Below are 21,643 nucleotides of genomic sequence, written 5' to 3'. Positions count from 1 at the left end.
CAAGCCCAGCAGTCGGCCCCAGTGCAAGCAGAGTTTAATCCAAGTCCACCGTCAGGTGCAGAGGTGGCCGCAGGGGTTGATCTGGCCTAAATCAACCTTCAGGTACCGAGGTTTCTGCTGACAACTCAACAAGCACAAGAAAAGGCACTCCGCCATGAGGTCTCTTCCAAAATAGCCCCTCTCCCCTCTGAATCACCTTCCTGGCCCCTCCTCTGCCCCACAGCCAATCATAGGCTTTATACCCATGGACCAAACCACTTGGTCTAACTCACAGGGGGGTGTGGGGGGAAGGAAGAGGAAAAAGGTCACAAACCGTAACACCTCCCCCCCTTAAAGAAGAAAACTTTACCCCAAGAAAAGCTTTCTTTTACAAAGGCAGGATAAACAGTGCAAGGATAAACTTAACCCAGCATAAACAGTGCAAAAACCAAACAGCCATCCCTCCTTGTGGCATTTACAGGCATCATCGCTCATATGCAGGGACATGAAAAAAAACTCTTCAACTCGAGATAGAGCATCTGCCATGACATTATCTCGACCCGAAATATGTACATTTTCAAGGGGTACAAATCGGTTCCCTATCAGGTGCTTGTGGAGCCACGCTGTCGAATTCACTAGTCAATAACTTGATGCTTTATATGACCTACCAACTGGCTGGCCGAGGTCGGCCTCACGCTCATAGTACCCTTTAAGCATATTAACGTGGCACACCCGGCGGGGTTTCCATCTGTCATGGGTCCGCACCATGTAGTTCACCTCACTCAGCTTTTTTTCGACCCAGTAGGGACCGCTAAACTTCGCCAATAGTGGCTCCCCGGGCAGAGGTAGTGAAACTAGGACTTTGTCTCCAGGCCTAAAATTACGAGTGGTCGTATTCAGGTCAAAACGGGCCTTCATTACTCGCTGAGATACTTTCAAATGTTCCTTGGCGACATTGCAGGCGGTGGTAAGTCTTTCCCGGAGGGTACCGACATAGTCACGAAGGTTAGGGTTCTCCGTCTCTTCGAGGAATCTCTCTTTCACTACTGGGGAAACACAAACCCTATTGCCAGCCATAGTATGGCGGATAAGCTCTCATATTATAACAATTGTGCATTTTATGAGAAAAGCATGAAATTTCTAACATAGTTAGTGCATACCATAAGGTTTATTTTCAGATGTGGAGGGAAGTCAGATTTGACCTCTGAGGACCGTGAGAGTGTCAAATCCAAAATGGCCACCAGTCCACCGGGTCGAATGTTCAAACGCGCTTATAGGTGTCATTTCCAACTAAATTGGGGATGCCCATTCATTTGGTGATACTTTTGAGATCGCCAGAACTCAAGGACATGCATTTAGGTCACGGTCAAGGTCAAATTACGTTAAATATCTATTTTTATGATACTGCAGTTGGAACTGCTATTGGAAAAAGTTCATTTGAACTTTTAAAACATTATTTTTTCAGGTACAGAACATATAGGTACAGAACATCCAAAGACCAGAAATGATGAAAAAAAAGTGTTTACACTGGAAGGAATGATGCAATAACCTCTGGAAAAATAACTGTAGTTAACCAAGTATGTCCACCAAAGCTTACATTAAATCAAGTGCAATGATGAAAATTGGTAATGATCTAAATCTAACAGTCTCCAGAACACAAGCACAGTGCAGTGCACTTGAAGGCAGCTTTGGCACACTTGCAGCGTCCAGTGCACCCTTTCTTGCAGACACAGTCGATCAATTCATGGCACGATTTTGATGCTTCAGGAAGAGTGGTCCAAAGAGGCTGCCACCCAGTTGTCTCCTTTGTCCAGCCCCAGTCAGGTGGGTCTGGCATCTCTGGATCCATGACCAATGCCTGGTTACAACAGTTGGCCTGGTAGCAAGTGCGCTTGAGTGTTTCCTGGGTTGGAGGAATGTTCTCTGGAGTTCTACACTTCTGTGTGAAGAGCTGTTTCCTGGCATCATTCACTTCCATGCTCTCACTGGTTCTATCATACATCAGCACCACAAATCGCTCTAGCAGTAACATTGAGCCTTCACTGACCTCACTTGGCATGCCTAGGAGTTCATTGAAAGCATCATTCACCTCTGGGCATCCCAAATTTAGTTGGAAATGACACCTATAATGTTTTTCTACACTATTTGGTTCCAAAATTAAGCGCGTTTGAACATTAGACTCGGTGGACTGGCGGCCATTTTGGATTTGACCTCTCACGGTTCTCAGAGGTCAAATCTGACTTCCCTCCACATCTGAAAATAAACCTTATGGTATGCACTAACTATGTTAGAAATTTCATGCTTTTCCCATAAAATGCACAATTGGTGTTGTTATCCGCTGTACTACCAAGTCATTTCCCAATACGAAACTAATACCCTCTATGGGGAGAGTGGGGACTATTCCTACCATCACGGGTCCTGTGACCAAATCAGACTTCAAGTTCACCCTATGTAAGGGGACTGGGACATAACGACCTGCAATGCCCTGGAGTAAGGCACTCGCTTTCCCCGAACTACTCAAAGTCAATGGTAAAACGGTAGACAACATCAACGACTGGGCGGCCCCAGTATCCCTCAGAATAACTACAGACTGGACTTTCCCGTCCCAAGACACTTGGCCCTTTGACACAAAGGGTTTATAATGGTCGTGTACGGGGCTCGTAAGGTCCGCAGTATCCTCAGCCTTAACTGTAAGAGCACGATCTCTGTGGCTGTCCACTTTGGTTCGAACCAATGCAATAGGTCTAACTGAGTCTCCCTGCTTCTCCTCCCTTTGCAATTTCCAACAGTTCGACTTCAGATGTCCCCTCTGTTTGCAATAATAACATGTGGGGGCCGGTCCCTGGTGAGATGCCTGACTCGACCACTCAAACTGTCTACCCAGACGGCCGCACCAATCGACACCTATGGTCTGTCCACTTCCCCTCTGACCGGTCCTCACTAACCCCCTTCTTGTTATCCCAGGTAGTACCGTAATGAGGAAAACCAAGGCCTCTCTTATGGGTAAGTTCATAATCATCTGCACCAACAGCAGCTTTTTTCAACTCACCAACCTTATGATCCGTAAGGTGTGTCCTAATGTCCATGGGGATACTGTTCCTAAACTCTTCCATCGAGATAACCTCCCTTAGATTACCATAGGTCCTATCCACTTGTAGAGAACGATACCACCGATCAAAACTCATTTCCTTCTCCCTTGCAAATTCAACAAATGTCTGCCCAGCCTGTCTTTTTAAGGTTCAGAACTTCTGCCGGTATGCTTCCGGAACTTGCTCATAGGCTGACAACACAGCCTTTTTAACAGCCTCATAGTTCTTGGACTGATCCTCCGACAGAGCTGAATACACTTCCTGGGCTCTCCCCATGGACCCACTTTGTAGTAGCAGGGTCCAGTATTGTACGGGCCACTGAAGACGTTTTGCTATCTTTTCAAAAGACAGAAAAAACGTTTCCACCTCCTCCTCGTTAAACTTGGGAACAGGCCTAATGTTCCGAGCCAAATCAAAGGAACGGGGGAGATCATTTTGACCCCCACCTGAATCGAGGGAAACCGGTTGGGCCTGTCCCACCTGAATTTCTAATTTTCTTACTCAAACGCTAGTTCTTCTTTTTCTCTTTCAAACTCTCTTTGCCGTTCCTTGTCTTCTAACTTTAGTCTGAGCTGTCTTTCTTCTGATTCTATCCGGGCCAATTCCAAGGCTTCACTCCTCAATCTTACCCATGGTTCCAAACCCATGTGACTGACAATAGCCGAAACAATCTCCGCCTTCTTCTCATACGAGATGTCTCACTAACCCCAAGATGATCAGCTACAACTCGTAACTCTACCTTACGCAACAGTTCTACATCTTGCACCGATAGCCCTTCTTCTCCACAAATTCCTTCACTTCAAAATCCATCTCCTCAGCCATGGTGTACGACGGTAGTAAATATGGAAGTATCAGCACCGTAAACAAAAGTCAAATTATCTGCCAATGAGAAAACTTACGATTACGAAAAAACAAAAATCCAAGACAGGTATCATGTAATCCAGTATCCCGGACGAGCCCCCAATTTGTTACGGCCTGAAGCACACCAGACCAAGCCTTCAATCACACGGTCTTTATTTATTTCTTATCACACGAAAATCTCTTCCTACACATAAAACAAAGAAGGGAGAACAGAGGGAAAAACAAGAGTAGGCAGGTCCAAGAGTAGGCCGGTCCAAGAGTAGGCCGGTCCAAGAGTAGGCCGGTCCAAGAGTAGGCCGGTCCAAGAGTAGGCCGGTCCAAGAGTAGGCCGGTCCAAGAGTAGGCAGGTCCAAGAGGAGTAGGCAGGTCCAAGAGTAGGCAGGTCCAAGAGTAGGCAGGTCCAAGAGTAGGCAGGTCCAAGAGTAGGCAGGTCCAAGAGTAGGCAGGTCCAAGAGTAGGCAGGTCCAGGAGTAGGCCGGTCCAGGAGTAGGCCGGTCCAGGAGTAGGCCGGTCCAGGAGTAGGCCGGTCCAGGAGTAGGCCGGTCCAAGAGTAGGCCGGTCCAAGAGTAGGCCGGTCCAAGAGTAGGCCGGTCCAAGTGGAGGCCGGTCCAAGATTAGGCCGGTCCAAGCATAGGCCGGTCCAAGAGTAGGCCGGTCCAAGCGTAGGCCGGTCCAAGGGTAGGCCGGTCCAAGGGTAGGCCGGTCCAAGGGTAGGCCGGTCCAAGGGTGGGCCGGTCCAAGGGTAGGCCGGTCCAAGAGTAGGCCGGGCAGTAGGCCCCGGAGTAGACCCCCAAGGCAGGCCCAACAGGAGACCCCAGGGCAGGCCCAGTGGTATGCCCCAGTGCAGGCCCAGTGGTAGGCCCCAGTGCAGGCCCAGCACAAGACGGTAGGAGTAGGCAAGTTCACGAGTAGGCCCCAAGGCAGGCCCAGTGGTAGGCCCCAGTGCAGGCCCAGCACAAGAGGGTAGGAGTCGGCAAGTTCACGAGAAGGCCCCAAGGCAAGCCGAGCAGTAGGCCCCAGTGCAGGCAGAGTTTAATCCAAGTCCACCATCAGGTGCAGAGGTGGCCGCAGGGGTTGATCCGGCATAAGTCAACCTTCAGGTACCGAGGTTTCTGCTGACAACTCGACGAGCACAAGAAAAGGCACTCCGCCATGAGGTCTCTTCCAAAATAGCCCCTCTCCCCTCCGAATCACCTTCCTGGCCCCTCCCCTGCCCCACAGCCAATCATAGGCTTTATACCCATGGACCAAACCACTTGGTCTAACTCAAGGGGGGGGTGTGGGGGGAAGGAAGAAGAAAAAGGTCACAAACCGTAACAAAAGGCAATGCCATCATTGCCCGAGGAGACTCGAAATCATCATCAATAATAAGGATATTAAGCCTTGGTTGAAAACTCCTGCCGATACCACCTATTCTCTCCATCTCCACTTGCTTCAAAACTTTCAGGAAGATTCTTTCTCTTTTTGAATGATTAAAATAAACAAATAAATGAACAAATTTCTACTAGTACTAAACTACTCTCTTTCATGGCTCCAATTCATCCCACATCCGTGTAGCATCGGTTAAAGATGAAGGGTTTGGCCCAAATCTTTCACAAATTGGGTGACCAGGCCTGATGTTTAACTGAAGATGATTTTGGCAGGAATTTGGAATTGGGTCTGAGTGCAGGCGATGTCTCACCTACTCTAAATATAAGATATTGAAGTGTGGTGCTGCGCACACAACTTGCTTGCCAAAGAGGTAGGCCACAACGCGTTTGTTAAAACCAAAAGAGTCTTTATTTCGAAAGCTCGAACTGCAGCACTGAGCGGGCTCGAGCTTAGAGCCCGCATATATGTGCCGAGGCCACGCCTAGTCCCCGGGCGTGGCCGATCGGTTGAAGGGCGGGGCATGTACCATCAGTCCCCGCCTGGGCGCTCGCGCCACCCACTGGTGCGCGGAATTATTACCCCTTGTGCCCACCACACGCGCCCCCCCCCCCAGAATTCCCACGCACCTGAAGGGTGAGTTTGCGGGGAAGCCGGATGACCCGGCCGAAACGCCCCCTGGCGATGGGTGCAGGGCTGGGGGGTAGCGGGCCAGCGGGGCTGGGGGTGCCGGGGGTCCGACTTCCGGGAGGCAGCCTCGACGCGGAGGCAGAGCTGCTGGCGGGGGTGCCGGGGGTCCGACCGCCGGGGGGCGGCCCCGACGCGGAGGCAGAGCTGCTGGCGGGGGGTGGTCCGGATCGAGGTGGGCCGGCTTGAGGCGGTCCACGGAAATGCGATCCGGGGCACCGCCGATGTCGACCGTGAAAAATTTGACCCCGGTCTCCAGCATGCGGAAGGGCCCGTCGTACGGGGGCCATAGCGGTGCCCGGTGGGCGTCGTGCCGGATGAACACGTACTTTGCCGTGCGAAGCTCTGGGGCGACGTGGGAAGGCGGGCAACCGTGGTGTGCCGTTGGAACCGGGGCGAACCTCCGGGCGGTCTCCTGAAGGGCGGAGCGCTGTTGCGCCGCGGACCAAGGAGCCGTGGAGTCGGGGATAAATTCACCCGGTACCCGCAGTGGTTGCCCGAAGACCAGCTCTGCCGAGCACGCGCGCAGGTCGTCCTTGGGCGCCGTCCTGAGGCCCAGCAGGATCCAGGGGAGCCTGTCGACCCAGCCGCCATCGCGGAGGCTGGCCCGGAGCGCGGCCTTCATGGAGCGATGAAAGCGCTCGCACAGGCCATTGGCCTGGGGGTGGTAGGCCGTGGTGTGGTGTAGCTTCACCCCGAGCCCTTGCGCCACCGTGGCCCAGAGCTCCGAGGTGAACTGGGGGCCGCGGTCGGACGAGATGTCCGAGGGGGCACCGAACCGGGCAACCCAAGTGGCGATAAAGGCTTGCGCCACCTCAGCCGCAGACGTCGCCGCCAATGGGACGGCCTCCGGCCACCGCGTGGTGTGGTCGACCATGGTGAGGAGGTGGGTGAACCCTCGCGAGGAGGGCAGAGGTCCCACCAAGTCGACGTGCACATGGTCGAACCGCCGCTCGGGCACCGTAAACGGGGCCAACGGTGCCTGGGTGTGGCGGTGGACCTTTGCGCGCTGGCACCCGAGGCACGTCCTGGCACAGTCGCGGATGTCCTTCCTGAGGCCATGCGAGACGAACTTCGCCCCGACGAGTTTCTGGGATGCCTTCGCACCAGGGTGGGACAGGCCGTGGATGGCGTCGAACACTGGGCGCTGCCAGCCAGCGGGCACGATGGGGCGAGGCCGGCCGAGGGAGACGTCGCATAGGAGGGCCATGCCCGCGGCGTCGAACGGCACCTCGGTGACGCGGAGGCCCATAACGGCGGTCCGCAAGGCCTGGACGCCGGGGTCGGCGGTCCAGGCCTCCGCCATCCGGGCATAGTCGACCCCGAGGTGGACCGCGTGCACGACGGACCGGGAAAGGCAATCCGTCACCGGGTTGTCCTTACCCGCCACGTGACGGATGTCCGTCGTGTACTCGGACACGGCAGAGAGGTGGCGCTGCTGCCGTGCCGACCATGGCTCGGCGACCTTGGCCATCGTGAACACAAGGGGCTTGTGGTCAACGAAGGCCGTGAACGGGCAGCCCTCCAGCAGGGGGCGGAAGTGTCGGACCGCCAGGTGGAGCCCGAGCAGCTCGCGGTCGAAGGTGCTGTACCGGCGTTCGTGCGGGCGAAGCTGCCGGCTAAAAAACGTCAGCGGTTGCCAAGCACCATGCACCCATTGCTCGTGCACCGCACCCACCGCGTAGTCCGACGCGTCGGTGGTGAGGGCGATCGGTGCATCGGGCGCCGGGTGCGCCAGCATGGTGGCGTCGGCCAGAGCCAGCTTTGCGCCCGCGAACGCCGTGGCCATCGGCTCCGACCATGCGATGTCACCTTTGCCCGGCTTGCCCCGAAGGGCCTCGTGCAAGGGGCGGAGGAGCCGGGCGACGTGGGGCACGAAGCGGTGGTAAAAGTTTACCATGCCCAGGAACTCCTGGAGCCCCTTGATTGTGTGGGGCTGCGGGAAATCCCTGACCACCTCCACCTTGGCCGGTAAAGGGACGGCCCCGTGCTCGGTGATGCGGTGCCCCAAGAAGTCGATGGTGGCGACGCCGAAACGGCACTTGGCAGGGTTTATGATTAGTCCATGCTGGCCCAGGTGTTCGAAAAGCGTGCGGAGGTGGAGCAGGTGCTCCTCCCGGGACGCGCTCGTGACTAGGATGTCGTCCAGGTAGACAAACAGGAAATGTAAGTCATGCAAGACGCTATCCATAAGCTGCTGGAACACCTGGGCCGCATTCTTCAACCCGAAGGGCATCCGTAGGAATTCAAAGAGGCCGAAAGGGGTGATGACGGCCGTCTTCGGGACGTCGTCCGGTTGGACGGGGACCTGATGGTAGCCCCGGATGAGGTCCACCTTAGAAAACACGGTCGTGTTGACCAACCGGGCGGAAAAGTCCTGAATGTGTGGGACCGGGTAGCGGTCGGGGGTGGTGGCATCATTGAGCCGACGGTAGTCCCCGCACGGCCGCCATCCCCCGCCGGGCTTCGGCACAATGTGCAGCGGAGAAGCCCAAGCGCTGTTGGAGCGCCGCACTATCCCCAGCCGCTCCAGCGTGGCGAACTCCGCTTTCGCCACGGCGAGCTTCGTGGGCTCGAGCTGGTGTGCCCGGGCATAGACCGGCAGCCCGATCGTGGCGATGTGGTGCTCCGCCCCGTGTTTAACGGCCACCACTGAGAAGGTGGGCCGTGTGAGGGCCGGGAAACTGGCGAGGAGGCGAGTAAAGTCGTCCGCTGCCGGAAGCATGCAAACCAAACTTGCCGGGACGGAACCTTCCAGCAAGCCGCTTGTCAAGCCGCTTGGTGAGCCGCTCAGTGAGCTGCTCAACGAGCTGCTCAGCGAACAAGCGAGCGAGCTAAAAGTTTCGGCCTGGGCGAGCCGTCTGCGCTTCACGTCGACCAACAACCCATTCGCACATAGGATGTCCGCACCAAGCAATGCCATTGGCACGCTGGCGGTCACGAACGACCATTGAAAGCGCTGCCCTCCAAACCGCAGGGAGAGGCAGCGCTTCCCTAATGTGCGGATGGGTGTACCGTTGGCGGCAAGCAACACAGGGCCCTGGCCCACGGTTCGCTTGTCAGACGTGGAGGCGGGGATGACGCTTACCTGCGCTCCTGTATCGCAGAGGAAACGGCGCCCGGACACGGTGTCCATGATGAATAGGAGGCTGCCGGAATGACCGACGCTCAGGGCCGCTAACGAGCGCCGGCCCGGTCATTTGCCGACTTGTCAAACGAGCATGGCGGCAACACTTCTTAGCCTTGTGGCCGAACCTGGCGTGGAAATAGCACCAGGCTTGTGGCGGCGTGGGCGGCGGCGGCTGCGGTGTTCTCGGCGGCGGTGGTGGTGGGCGGGGCGCGGCATCGGCCACGAGGGACGCTGTAGCCTCTGCCCTGGGATCCACGACGGCAGCACCGTAACTCGACCGCGTGTCGCAAGCCGCGAAGAACTTGTCGGCCTCTATGGCCAGGGCGCGGGGTTCCCTTATCTTGGAACCAGCCAGCGCGAGGCGTACCTGTAGAGGTAGCTGGCGTAGGAAAAGCGCCCGGAATAAGAAATCCGGGGCTTGGTCACCCAGCAGCGACAGCATAAAATCCATCCGCACGGATGGTCGTGTGTCTCCGAGTTCGGGAAGGTCCAGGAGGCGGTCGGCCCGTTCGATCTCCGTGAGGCCGAACGTGGCGATGAGGAGACGTTTGAGTGCCCCGTACTTGTGGTCGACCGGCGGGTGCCGCAGGATGGACACGACTCGGGCGGCAGTGCCGGGCCCGAGGGCGGCGACCACGTGGTAGTAACGGGTCTCGTCCGCCGTTATGCCTCGAAGCTGAAATTGCGCTTCGGCCTGCACGAACCACACATCGGCCTGTGCTTCCCAAAACTCTGGGAGTTTTACTGCGACGGCATTGGTGGCCATGGCGCATTCGGTGGTCAGCGACGGCTGAACCAATCGGGGTCACCAGTAAAGTGTGGTGCTGCGCACACAACTTGCTTGCCAAAGAGGTAGGCCACAACGCGTTTGTTAAAACCAAAAGAGTCTTTATTTCGAAAGCTCGAACTGCAGCACTGAGCGGGCTCGAGCTTAGAGCCTGCATATATGTGCCGAGGCCACGCCTAGTCCCCGGGCGTGGCCGATCGGTCGAAGGGCGGGGCATGTACCATCGGTCCCCGCCTGGGCGCTCGCGCCACCCACTGGTGCGCAGAATTATTACCCCTTGTGCCCGCCACAATATCATGGTATCTTCAATGTCCACTCTTTCGCAACATAACACGCAGCTTGACTTCCGTCAAAGGGACAGGGCACTTTACAACAGAGCCGGCATTGCGAAGCACCAATCCAGTCATTTAGTGGAATTGGGAATAACTTAGGTTCGGCGAGCCATCGCTGGCACTCTGGACAAATTCTAAATCCCTCCCCTAACCTACAGAGGGCCCTAACCTACACCAAAAATTAGGTCTGAGCATAAATTGCATCAGCGGCACAGCCACGCCTTTAGCTGTTGATGCCACCCTGCAGCCTTGTGCTGCAAACAAAAAGAAGAAGAAGCAGATATCCCATGATGCACATGGGTTTCCAGATTCAAAATTGGAGTCAACTGGGTCAAGTTTGTGTCAAATATGCTTAAAGTATCATTGCTATCATGTGCTTTTCCTTTTTGTAATTCATGTACAAATTAATCACTAAATAAGGTGTTGAGGAATTTTCTTGTGCTAATTAGCACATTTACAATTGTGAAAATTAGCACAGACAAATCTGTTTTCCTAAATATGTTGCTTGCTTCTTTTGTTAACTTTGTTGTCGCCTTGTATGTTTTCAGAATGGTTGGGTCGTGCTTGGAGGACCCGGTAGTTTCTACTGGCAAGGTAAGCGGTCAAACCTGACATTTACCTATTTACACACACAAGTATACACACACAAGTATACACACACAAGTATACATACAAGGATATACACACAAGGCACTTTGGCACAGGAGGAGACAATTTGGCCCATCATGCCTGTGCTGCACCAACCCCAGTATCCATCACCCATCCAAACACAAGCTACCTACAAGTCCTGCCAATATCCATGTACTCCTTATCTCCAATGCATCCAGATACCTATCTAATTCCCATTGAAAACTATCCATCACATCCATTGTCACTACCTTTCTGGACAGACTACCTACTACTACCTTTCCAGGTAGTGAGAATATAGTTTCAAAACAAGTGAAGTGTTTGCACAAAATCTTGTTTACAAATAACAGGAGCTTGTGTGTGTATAAATGTGGCTTGAAAATGCGTAAATCTGCCACGCTTTGTTTTGACCCTGCTCCAGCATTGTAGAAAGTGTTAGATTCCCTTGTTACCTTGTAATCTCGTAGCCATGACGTATATTGATGTCAGCAGCGATGCTAAGAGCCAATCAGGAACCACGTCTGAGCATAAATTGTTTTGAGTCTCCTTATTCGGTATTCTTGAGTGTGCCCTGCGAGTGCAAGATGAAGAGCTTCGGCAATGTCTCATCTTTTTTCGTGATATTTCGATTTTGTACCACCAATCAATTATTATGCCAAATAATCTTCCAATAACTCCAATGGTACACCTGCTGACCTTGTCAAACTCTTTTCTCTATATTACAGCGACGAGTGGTAATTCTACAAGACTGATACAAGCAGAGCCTTGAATTTATTGAATCTATAAATTGCTCTGCTTTACTCGACCATACCATACCTGTATTTTTTGTTTAATTGGAGGTCCAGATATGCAGATGGTATATGCAGATCACTATACTGTAAGAGTGACAGGATTTCGTCTAAAGACTATCTTTATTGGTTGAAGTAGTTTTGAATGTTACCATTTTCTCCCAAACTCATTTTTCCGACCTGGCTTTCACTTTCCCTTCTTAACACTCCTCTAACTTTCAAAGTTCTCACAAATTATATGACCAACTAGTATTTATTCATCATCATTTTATCTTTAAGTCGTGAATTATTATTATTATTATTATTATTAACATTAATATTGTTACGGACCGCGGATTAGGATGTTATTTACCGAGCGGTGGTATTACCGCGGCCGAACAGTTGCTCCCCCTTTCTTCCCTTACACTCACCCGATTCACCCAGACGTTGGCCAAATCGCGCTATGCTAAATCAATGATGGAAAGGACACGACGACTGGGAAAGAGGAAACGACGCAAGGGGTACAGTTCTCAAGACCTCCGGAGGAGGGTATAATTACAGTGGTGGAGAAAAGGGGGGTAGATTACAAGGCAGAGTGAGGTAAAGACACAGAAGAGATGGGCACTTAAATACCGTCTTATCTTAGCCCAGACAGACCACGGACAAACGGACAAGGTAGACTTACACAGGGATTGATGGCAGGAAGGGACAGGTAGGTCGATAGCACAAGGTGCACCTTGGCTCGGGGACAGGATAAAGCACGGTCCAAAAGATGCAGGGAGGCCTCACAGCGCTCGGAGGTGGTCTTGCTTGCTCCAAGCTCAGCGCGCATCTGACGTCACCTCCCTCTCACTGCGCATGCTCAGCGGGGAGTGACACGCCCTCGGCTGGTTGGTTCCGCCCCACTGGGGCCGGTCCGCCGCTTCCATTGGGTGCGGGGGTTACCGGGCTCCGCCCTTGACGAGGAGCTGACAGGGAGCCCCTTTTTGGTAACCCCGTCGAGCACATGTTCGATGGCGGCTCGTTGGGAAGGCCTGGTGCCCTCCCACCACCCCTACCAACCAAGCCGGAGTGAGGACGCGCACTCCCTGCGCTCGTTGTTGTTGTTGTTGTTGCTGAACTGTGAGGAAGAGCTGCGGGGAGGTATTGGGAGGACCTAAACTTCCTAACGGTGCCATACAATCACATTCTGGTGCAACGAAGGGTCAGAATTAATGGAAACGAATCCTTAACTGACATAGACTAAGAATAACTAGCAAGATGTCCTATAGTTGTCTTACATGAGATGCGGTGAACCTGGATGCGACATTTAATGGGGGAAATAGGGGGAGGTCTGGTCTACAGAGTGTTGTTTACAGAAAATGGGACTAGGGAATGGGGGATTGGGGAGAGTTGGGAAGTATTGAGGAAATAGGGGAATATTTACAAGCGGATATGGATGGATGCAAATCCCATATCCGCAACACTGCACCCTTCTCGACCTCGGGGCGTCCCGACCTGATAAATTTTTACCTACTTTAGTGTGGCACTCAGATGTAGTTCCCTCTACTATTAACTCAACCCTGAGTGCGACAGTTTTACAGCTGTTCACAAATGAGTAAATATGTCCCCCTGCGACGTTGCACCCTTCTCCGAACAGAAACACACCCACAGGATAACCGAATCGCGGAAAGCATCCTCAAACTAAACATACAGCCGGTAGGGAGCATCATTTACAGTTGACGCTACTTTTATTTACAAGACTAACCCAGGACCTGTGATTGTTCTTTCTGGGGGGGAGACAGTCTGCTCTGCATCAATGCACCATGAAAGCACCCAAAAAACGCACCAAAGCACCCTCAAGCACCAATCGGTGCAGTCACCATTGTTCATGAAAATAAAAACAACAACCCCTAACCCTGCAGGTGGTCTCTTGCTCTTCGGCTCCCTCTGCTGGCTATTATTATTTCTTCCAGCTGTTGTCATTTTCCTTTGCTGGCGGCCTATTTGTATTAAAACTTGCACCCAACATGTCCCTTTTATTTATTTATGGCCCACCAGGCCGACTACGTGTGGTTCACCTGTGGGGCATCGGTGCCCTGTGGCCAAGGTCCGCCAGCAAGATTTCGGGTCCTCATGGCCGGTTCCAGCAGAGGGGCCATGCCCCAACCCATGGGGTCCATCAGTGGGGCTCGGCCACAGACATGTGGTCCATAATGTGGTGCATCGATGCAGACAGCTGGTTCTGAGAGTTCCGGGTGCACAATGGCCGACTCACGCACGCTCCCCTCGGCGCCCAATGGCGCACAGGTCATGTGGGAGAAAAAAAGGGGAAAGACAAATGAGCGAGGGGTAAGGTCACAAGGGTACACGTCAATAAGGCAATGCAAGGCGAAATGCGTACGGAGAGCGAAATGAGAAAGATCGTCCCTACCGTACATCACCCCCCCTGTCACCTACACTACCTTTGCCCTTACCCCATATTTACAAAAATCTACACATTTACAAATCCGTCGCTACTGTCACGTCTTCCCCTTATTTCCCTTATACCAAATTCGTCACCACAATCCCTCTAACCAAAATTTGCCATCACCCAATTCGTCATCAATCCTCATAAGGAGGAAGAGATGGAACATCAAGCACAATGTCACACCCACGTCATGATGCGTCTCACATTCCAAACATCTGCACATAAAAATAATTAAACATGGCATGGTGTGGAGGTACCTGTCATCTCAGGTGAGTGCATGTAGATGGTGCGAGGAGACTTCAATCCTAACTATCCTCTAAATGACATTAACACACTTTACACTACCCGGGGTCTTTCCCTGCCAATCCATTGGCCAACTTACTCTATGGGTTCTAAAAACCAATTCCCATTGACCAAACTGTGGTGCTTCTCAATTTGGGGTCTCACTCCCCCAATTCATCTCCCGGTGCCCTTGCACAATTTCTGGGCTGTGACGTGTAGCTCTCCCAGCAGGTCTACCCACCTGCACACCTCCACCACTGCAGTTGCCACCCGAGCTTACCTGCTCCTTACCTAACCTATCTAATTGGGGAAGGCCCCTCCTGGCTCTGTCACCCCACTCGGTGCCCTCTGGCACTGGGCTACCCGGGTCCGTCCTCCGGATCCTCGGGCCCCATCCACAACAACTACCGGCTCCCAGAGCCCACCTGCGGCCTCACCTGGCCGACATCCTCACAGTGATGGAGTGCCCAAACCAACTACACACACTAACAGGCTACACGCCCAGCCATTTCCACAACACTAATGCACCCATCCAAATACCATTCTTCCACCCGCACCACAGATGCCAATATCCAACCACAATTTACCTATACCCTCTACCTAACACTTACACTACCCGCCCCGGGTACTCGTGAAAGGGGTCCACTCTTCCCCCATCCACACCTTCGCACCATGCACACCACTCTGTACCACTTACTCCAACTCTCTCCACACCACTCATTCTCTGCTCCATATATTTCACACACCTGTACTTGCACACCTGTGCTCTCATACTTGGTGCCGCCTGCACCCTTCTCTCCCCCAAGCGCATTCGCGCTGATCCACAACACTCACTACTCACCATGACACTCATCCGCAATGCTCTCTCATTCATCACTTGTACACTCACACACACCTTGGAGCATTGCCTCACCGATGCCTCATTTGAAGCTGCTCACCAGCACTTACATTCATACTGCATCATCTGCTCTGTTTACTCCCTTCTAAAACTCGCGCTCCTCCGTCTTCCCTTACACTCAGCGCTCCCACGTCATTATCAAACACTAAGCTACTACGTCCCCACTACAGGTACCAAGTCTCTTACTTAATCTTAACGTCACCTAAGGTCATCTTCTAGGTCCCTACACACAATATCCTAACCCACCCGGGCTAGTTTTCACTGCCATACACCCCATAATCTAGTGCTCCTTTGCCCCCCTCTGTGAGGGATGACAGAGTTGCCATCCCACCACATCGGGGACGTTCCACTACCAATTTTGCTCACCAAATTTCAGCCAATCAAAAATTTGCCAATCATCTGCCAATTCTATTTACTTTTCGAAATTTCGGATCAAAACACTATCACTATCACCATCATCACAGTCCACTATCTCCTAGCCTCGGTGCGTCATGACATCATTAAACTCGGCTTCGTAAAGCCGAGCAATGAATTCGGGTGGTTTGGTCGCCTGCAGGTTGAATCCGTCCGGCTTTCGGTTCAAGGGAGGTGGTTTGGTTGGGCCGAGGTTCCACGCACCATCTCGGCACGGCACCTTGCGGTCCCGGGCCCGATGGCTCAATCTCCCTCGGTCGGAACCCCGTCCCCGCGAGGGGGCACCGTTCCGCTTCCTCCCACTCGCCCTTGAACCGGACCGGTCGCCTGGCCCGACAAGGCCCGGACTCGACCGTGCGGGGCGGGGCCAAGCCCGAATCGGCAACGACGCTTCGAAGAGAAACGACGCAGCTTCGATCCGCGCCGGGCCTCGCATCCAACAAAGGGCTCCTCGCACCGAGTGCTCGCGTCGGCTATCCGCCGCTCTAACCGCTAACCCGGTTACCGTCGATGCTTCACCGGCATACTCACACGCATACGCTACCCCTTTCACCCTCACAAAACCCGGCATTCCAACGCCGTCCGTACATTCCACCAACGCTCTCCCTGTTACACACCACTCCTCTCGCGCACACTCTTGCGCACACCTCGGTCCACACCTCTCCTCCGTTACGTCCTCCGTAACACTCACCATGGGCGTGCACTCTGGCATCCACCCACTAACGCGCTCACATGGGCTCTCCCACACTCGCGCTACCACCAACTCAGGTGTGCTTCCTCGCACACGTTCCACCACCACCTTACTCTCCGTGTCACACTCACCCTCGCACGTACACTCCGTATTGCTCTCACTCCCTGTGTCACACCCCGTACACCCCGACATGCATTCTCGCTCGCACTCGGTATCACACTCGCGCTTCGTAACACGCTCACCCTTTGACGCACACTTTTTCCTCACACGCGTGCCATTTTTACTCACACGGGACCCTTCACCAACGCCTGGATGCCTCCTCGATCCCAAGCGCGCGAAAGTTCTTTTGTCGCCAAACATCCTCTTACAAAATCTCCCCGCACAATACACAGCACGTCTCACCTTCGGGGTTCTTCTTCCTCCCTGCACCAAAACCTGCAAACTCTTTATTTGGTTAGTGAGCACACAATTATGATTTGAGCAGGGACTTTGTACATATTCCATTTCTCCCTGCAATTCCCGGGCTACCTCCGTCATCTCTTCAATTTTAATTGTACCCACTACTGCTTTGTCTTTGTTCCCCTCGACGACCGTTGGTTTTAATAAAATTCCCTCTACCTCATCGGTCGCCAGCTTTTCCAAACCCCGTGTCGCGATTTCTACCCCCGTCATTGTACCCGCGCTTTCCTCCGCTTCGCTCAACCAGTGCTTCTCGACCCGCGTTACCTCGTCGTGAACCCTTGGGACTCTCTCGCCCACCCTGCGGTCTCTGTCCCTCTCCGCTTCCCTTACCTCATATGCGACTCTGTCCCTCGCCATTTTATGAATCAATTTCTCCCCCTCTATTCTCAGCATCTCGGTGAATTGCGCCAGGAAGTCCCCCACATCAAAGCCCGCTGCTACGGTCACGGGTGCGGCAAAATTTGGTGCCGCTGTAACCACGTGCGCAAGGGCGCCATTTTGTGCACCTGATACCCCCTCAACCACACCTTCTTTACTCTCCTCCACCATTTTCCCCACTTCTTCCCTGGGGTCCTGGGTCGATTCTACCCCACTCTCCTCTACCGGAACCCAGCCGTCTTGATCTGCCATAGCGCGATTTTCAAAATTCGGGTTTTTGTAAAACAAAAGCAAATTTCGGTACTTTATAATTTTGACCAAATTTTTTTTTTAGCTGTTTTAAAAATTTGGTTCGGGCCTCGTATCCCACTCCTGACTCCAGTTGTTACGGTAATAACACAATTGGTGTCCAAAATTTGGGCTAAATAAATTTAGTCCCAGGTTCGAATCCCAACTCCTGACTACCAATTGTTACGGACCGCGGATTAGGATGTTATTTACCGAGCGGTGGTATTACCGCGGCCGAAAAGTTGCTCCCCCTTTCTTCCCTTACACTCACCCGATTCACCCAGACGTTGGCCAAATCGCGCTATGCTAAATCAATGATGGAAAGGACACGACGACTGGGAAAGAGGAAACGACGCAAGGGGTACAGTTCTCAAGACCTCCGGAGGAGGGTATAATTACAGTGGTGGAGAAAAGGGGGTAGATTACAAGGCAGAGTGAGGTAAAGACACAGAAGAGATGGGCACTTAAATACCGTCTTATCTTAGCCCAGACAGACCACGGACAAACGGACAAGGTAGACTTACACAGGGATTGATGGCAGGAAGGGACAGGTAGGTCGATAGCACAAGGTGCACCTTGGCTCGGGGACAGGATAAAGCACGGTCCAAAAGATGCAGGGAGGCCTCACAGCGCTCGGAGGTGGTCTTGCTTGCTCCAAGCTCAGCGCGCATCTGACGTCACCTCCCTCTCACTGCGCATGCTCAGCGGGGAGTGACACGCCCTCGGCTGGTTGGTTCCGCCCCACTGGGGCCGGTCCGCCGCTTCCATTGGGTGCGGGGGTTACCGGGCTCCGCCCTTGACGAGGAGCTGACAGGGAGCCCCTTTTTGGTAACCCCGTCGAGCACATGTTCGATGGCGGCTCGTTGGGAAGGCCTGGTGCCCTCCCACCACCCCTACCAACCAAGCCGGAGTGAGGACGCGCACTCCCTGCGCTCGTTGTTGTTGTTGTTGTTGTTGTTGCTGCTGAACTGTGAGGAAGAGCTGCGGGGAGGTATTGGGAGGTCCTAAACTTCCTAACGGTGCCATACAATCACATTCTGGTGCAACGAAGGGTCAGAATTAATGGAAACGAATCGTTAACTGACATAGACTAAGAATAACCAGCAAGATGTCCTATAGTTGTCTTACATGAGATGCGGTGAACCTGGATGCGACATTTAATGGGGGAAATAGGGGGAGGTCGGGTCTACAGAGTTGTTTACAGAAAATGGGACTAGGGAATGGGGGATTGGGGAGAGTTGGGAAGTATTGAGGAAATAGGGGAATATTTACAAGCGGATATGGATGGATGCAAATCCCATATCCGCAACAATATTAATGTTATTATTAATGGTATTTTGTCGAAACTGTATTTATCGTTCGTTGTGTGAACTTATAGTGTCCCCCTTGGAAGTTTCTCGGTGTTTATCTTTCATAAATTAATCGTTTGTTTTCTGCGTCGCGAGCAAGGCCTTGCAGCCTCAGGCTTCCCCCGTCGAAGGTTGTTCCTTCCTTCGCTGTTTTGCTAGCTTTTTTGATTTCCCCTTCTCCACCAAGCTTCACCAAACATCTACTATTTTGTCTAACGTTGTAACCCCCACACCCACCCCCTAAAAACAAACAAAAAAACAAACAAAAAAAACTTTTATTTCCCTTTCTCCTCGTGTGCTTTTGCCTCTGCCCACGTGCACTGTCTCGCCCCGCCCCCATTTTCCCCTTGCCTTCCACCTTTTGCCCTGTTCAAGTGACTCGTGGTCGTCGTTCTTGGCTTCCTCTCCCCATTGGTATTTTTGTGAATATAAGATTGTTCTTCACAGTTCTGTTTAAATATGTTTCAACTATCCCCTTCAGTGTTTTATTCAGTAGTTTATTACAACACGCTGTTTTTCTTCTTATTTAAAAGGCTCCTTTCAATTTCCTCTTCAACTCATTCCATTTCAAAAAAATATTCAATCTCTTATGATTCCAAATCACTCCATGCTCTAAATTCTCATTCATTCCATCCCTCCTCCATTGTTCTTAAACGAATCGCTAACTTGAAAATCACAACAAACCCAATTTGTTATATATGTTCATCTTTCATAAATCATCCACTTTCTAAACTCCCCCCTTGCCCCTCCCCTTCAAATCTCCCCCCCAACCATCCCTCCCAAATTCTCCCTCCTCCCACCTCCTTCTCAAAGCTGCCTCCTCCCCACTTCCTCTCCCTCCTATGTCATACCTCCACCTCCCCCAACCTTCTACTTTCCTCTGCCCCCCCCCCCCTCAAACAAACTCTCACTGTGCCTCATTCCATCACCATCAAACCTTTCGTCCTCCTCATCCTTCCCTTTCTTGTAACTCTTCTGTAATCACTGACACACTATCAACTGCTCTTCCTACATCCCCCTCTCACCCTTCATCTGACCCTACCCCTCCCCTCCCCTGTCCTGCACCCGATGCGCCCCCTCTCTCCTCACTAACGGTATGGACCTCAAACATCCGGGGCCTTCGCTCAAACGTGATTGATCTCTCCATTCAGGTTGCTTCTGAAAATCCAGACTTGATCTGCTTAACAGAAACTTTCCTCCTTCAAGATGTCTCTGATTCCTTAATATCTCTTCCTGGTTACTCCCTCCTCCGGTACGATAGACCTGATCCTCGTCCTGGTGGTGGGGTGGCTATCTTTATCAAAAACTCTCTTCCTCACTCTCCCTGCACTGCCCTCTCTCCACCCCACCCACAGGAGTATCTCTGGCTACGGCTTCCTCTCCACTCACACCTTTTGTTCATATGTGTTCTGTACCGTCCTCCAAACAGTGATGACTCCATTTACATTTCTCTGTCGGACAACATGGACCAACTTCTATCAACTCATCCAAACTCTCTCTTCCTCATATGTGGCGACTTCAACTGTCATCATGCCAGCTGGCTGGGTGTGGGTTCATCTCTCACCAGCCATGGCACCTCAGCAAAGGACTTCTGCGACTCATTGGGACTGACACAATCTGTCAATTTCCCGACCCGGATCTCAGTCAATGGAGTATCTTCTCTTCTGGACTTGGTTATGACTAACTTCCCTGCAAATGTCTGCTGCTCTTCTTCTGCTCCAATCGGTTCTTCTGATCATGTGCTTGTTAAAGTGGACATCTCACTGGCCATTCTCAGAGAGCCTCCTCAGCGCCGACGAGTCTGGCATTTCACTCAGGCCGACTGGCACGGTCTGCAAGCAGCCATCAATCAACTGGACTGGTCTCCCATCTCTAATGCCTCTGACATCAATTCTTCCTGGGAATTCTTCCAAAGCAAACTGCTCTCTCTCATGCACAGATTTATCCCATCTCGTCTTCAGTTGTCTTACCCTTCCTCCCATCCATGGTACACTGAATCTTGTGGTGAGGCAGTTGCCCTGAAACAACTTGCCTTTGCGTCTATGAAGGCAAATCCAACTGAAGGCAATCTCAGTTCCTTCCACCAAGCTCGAAACAAGTGTGTTTCTACCCTCAGGAGTGCCAGGAAGCACTATCTCTCCACACTCAAGATTGAACTCTCAAACCTGTCTCCTTCCTCCAAATCCTGGTGGCGTCTGGTCAAATCCGTTTCTGGTGTTTGTTCCCCCTCCATCCCCTCCCTCCCCTCCCTTACCTCAAATGGCTACACAGTTGACACCGCACGTGACAAAGCCGAATGCCTCAACTCTGTGTTTGCCTCAAAATCTTGTGTCCCAAACCCATCTCTCTCTGTTCCCACCTTTCCCAGTCGAACCCAACTGCTCCTGGACTCTGTGTCCTTCTCTCCTGACAAGGTGGAGAAGTTTTTATCAAACCTCGACTCTGATTCTGCAACTGGACCAGATGGCATCAGCCCTCGGGTCCTAAAATCCTGCTCTGCCGCTCTATCTCACCCTCTCTCAGTTCTTTTCACCCTCTCTTTTGCTCAAGGTCATCTGCCAGCATCTTGGAAATCAGCAAACATTACCGCTTTACACAAAAAAGGTGCAAAAACAGATCCTTGCAACTACAGACCAATCAGCCTGCTCCCAATTATCAACAAAGTCATGGAATCCATCATTGCTTCAGATATCAAATCCTTCCTCTTCTCCAATGGCTTGATCTCTGATCATCAATTTGGATTCAGACCAGGTCATTCTACTCTGGACATGTTGCTTCTGCTGTCTCAACAATGGATGGAGGTCC

At 52.4% G+C, this 21,643-nt stretch overlaps 1 protein-coding gene across 2 annotated transcripts in view; it reads left to right on the top strand.

Annotated features, from left to right (window-relative positions):
* Positions 1 to 21,643, top strand: part of LOC137430004 (integrin alpha-8) — a 117,374-nt gene that overhangs the window by 31,992 nt on the left and 63,739 nt on the right. For both annotated transcript variants that reach the window (XM_068120466.2, XM_068120457.2), the window contains exon 6: positions 10,782 to 10,827. In XM_068120466.2, the coding sequence (XP_067976567.2) occupies positions 10,782 to 10,827 (46 nt within the window). The remainder of the gene's footprint in view (positions 1 to 10,781; positions 10,828 to 21,643) is intronic.

The sequence above is a fragment of the Myxine glutinosa genome, chromosome 1, assembly GCF_964187855.1.
Source record: "Myxine glutinosa chromosome 1, kmMyxGlut1.1, whole genome shotgun sequence".
In the NCBI taxonomy this organism is placed as follows: domain Eukaryota; kingdom Metazoa; phylum Chordata; class Myxini; order Myxiniformes; family Myxinidae; genus Myxine; species Myxine glutinosa.
This window is presented reverse-complemented; position numbering and strand designations above follow the sequence as displayed.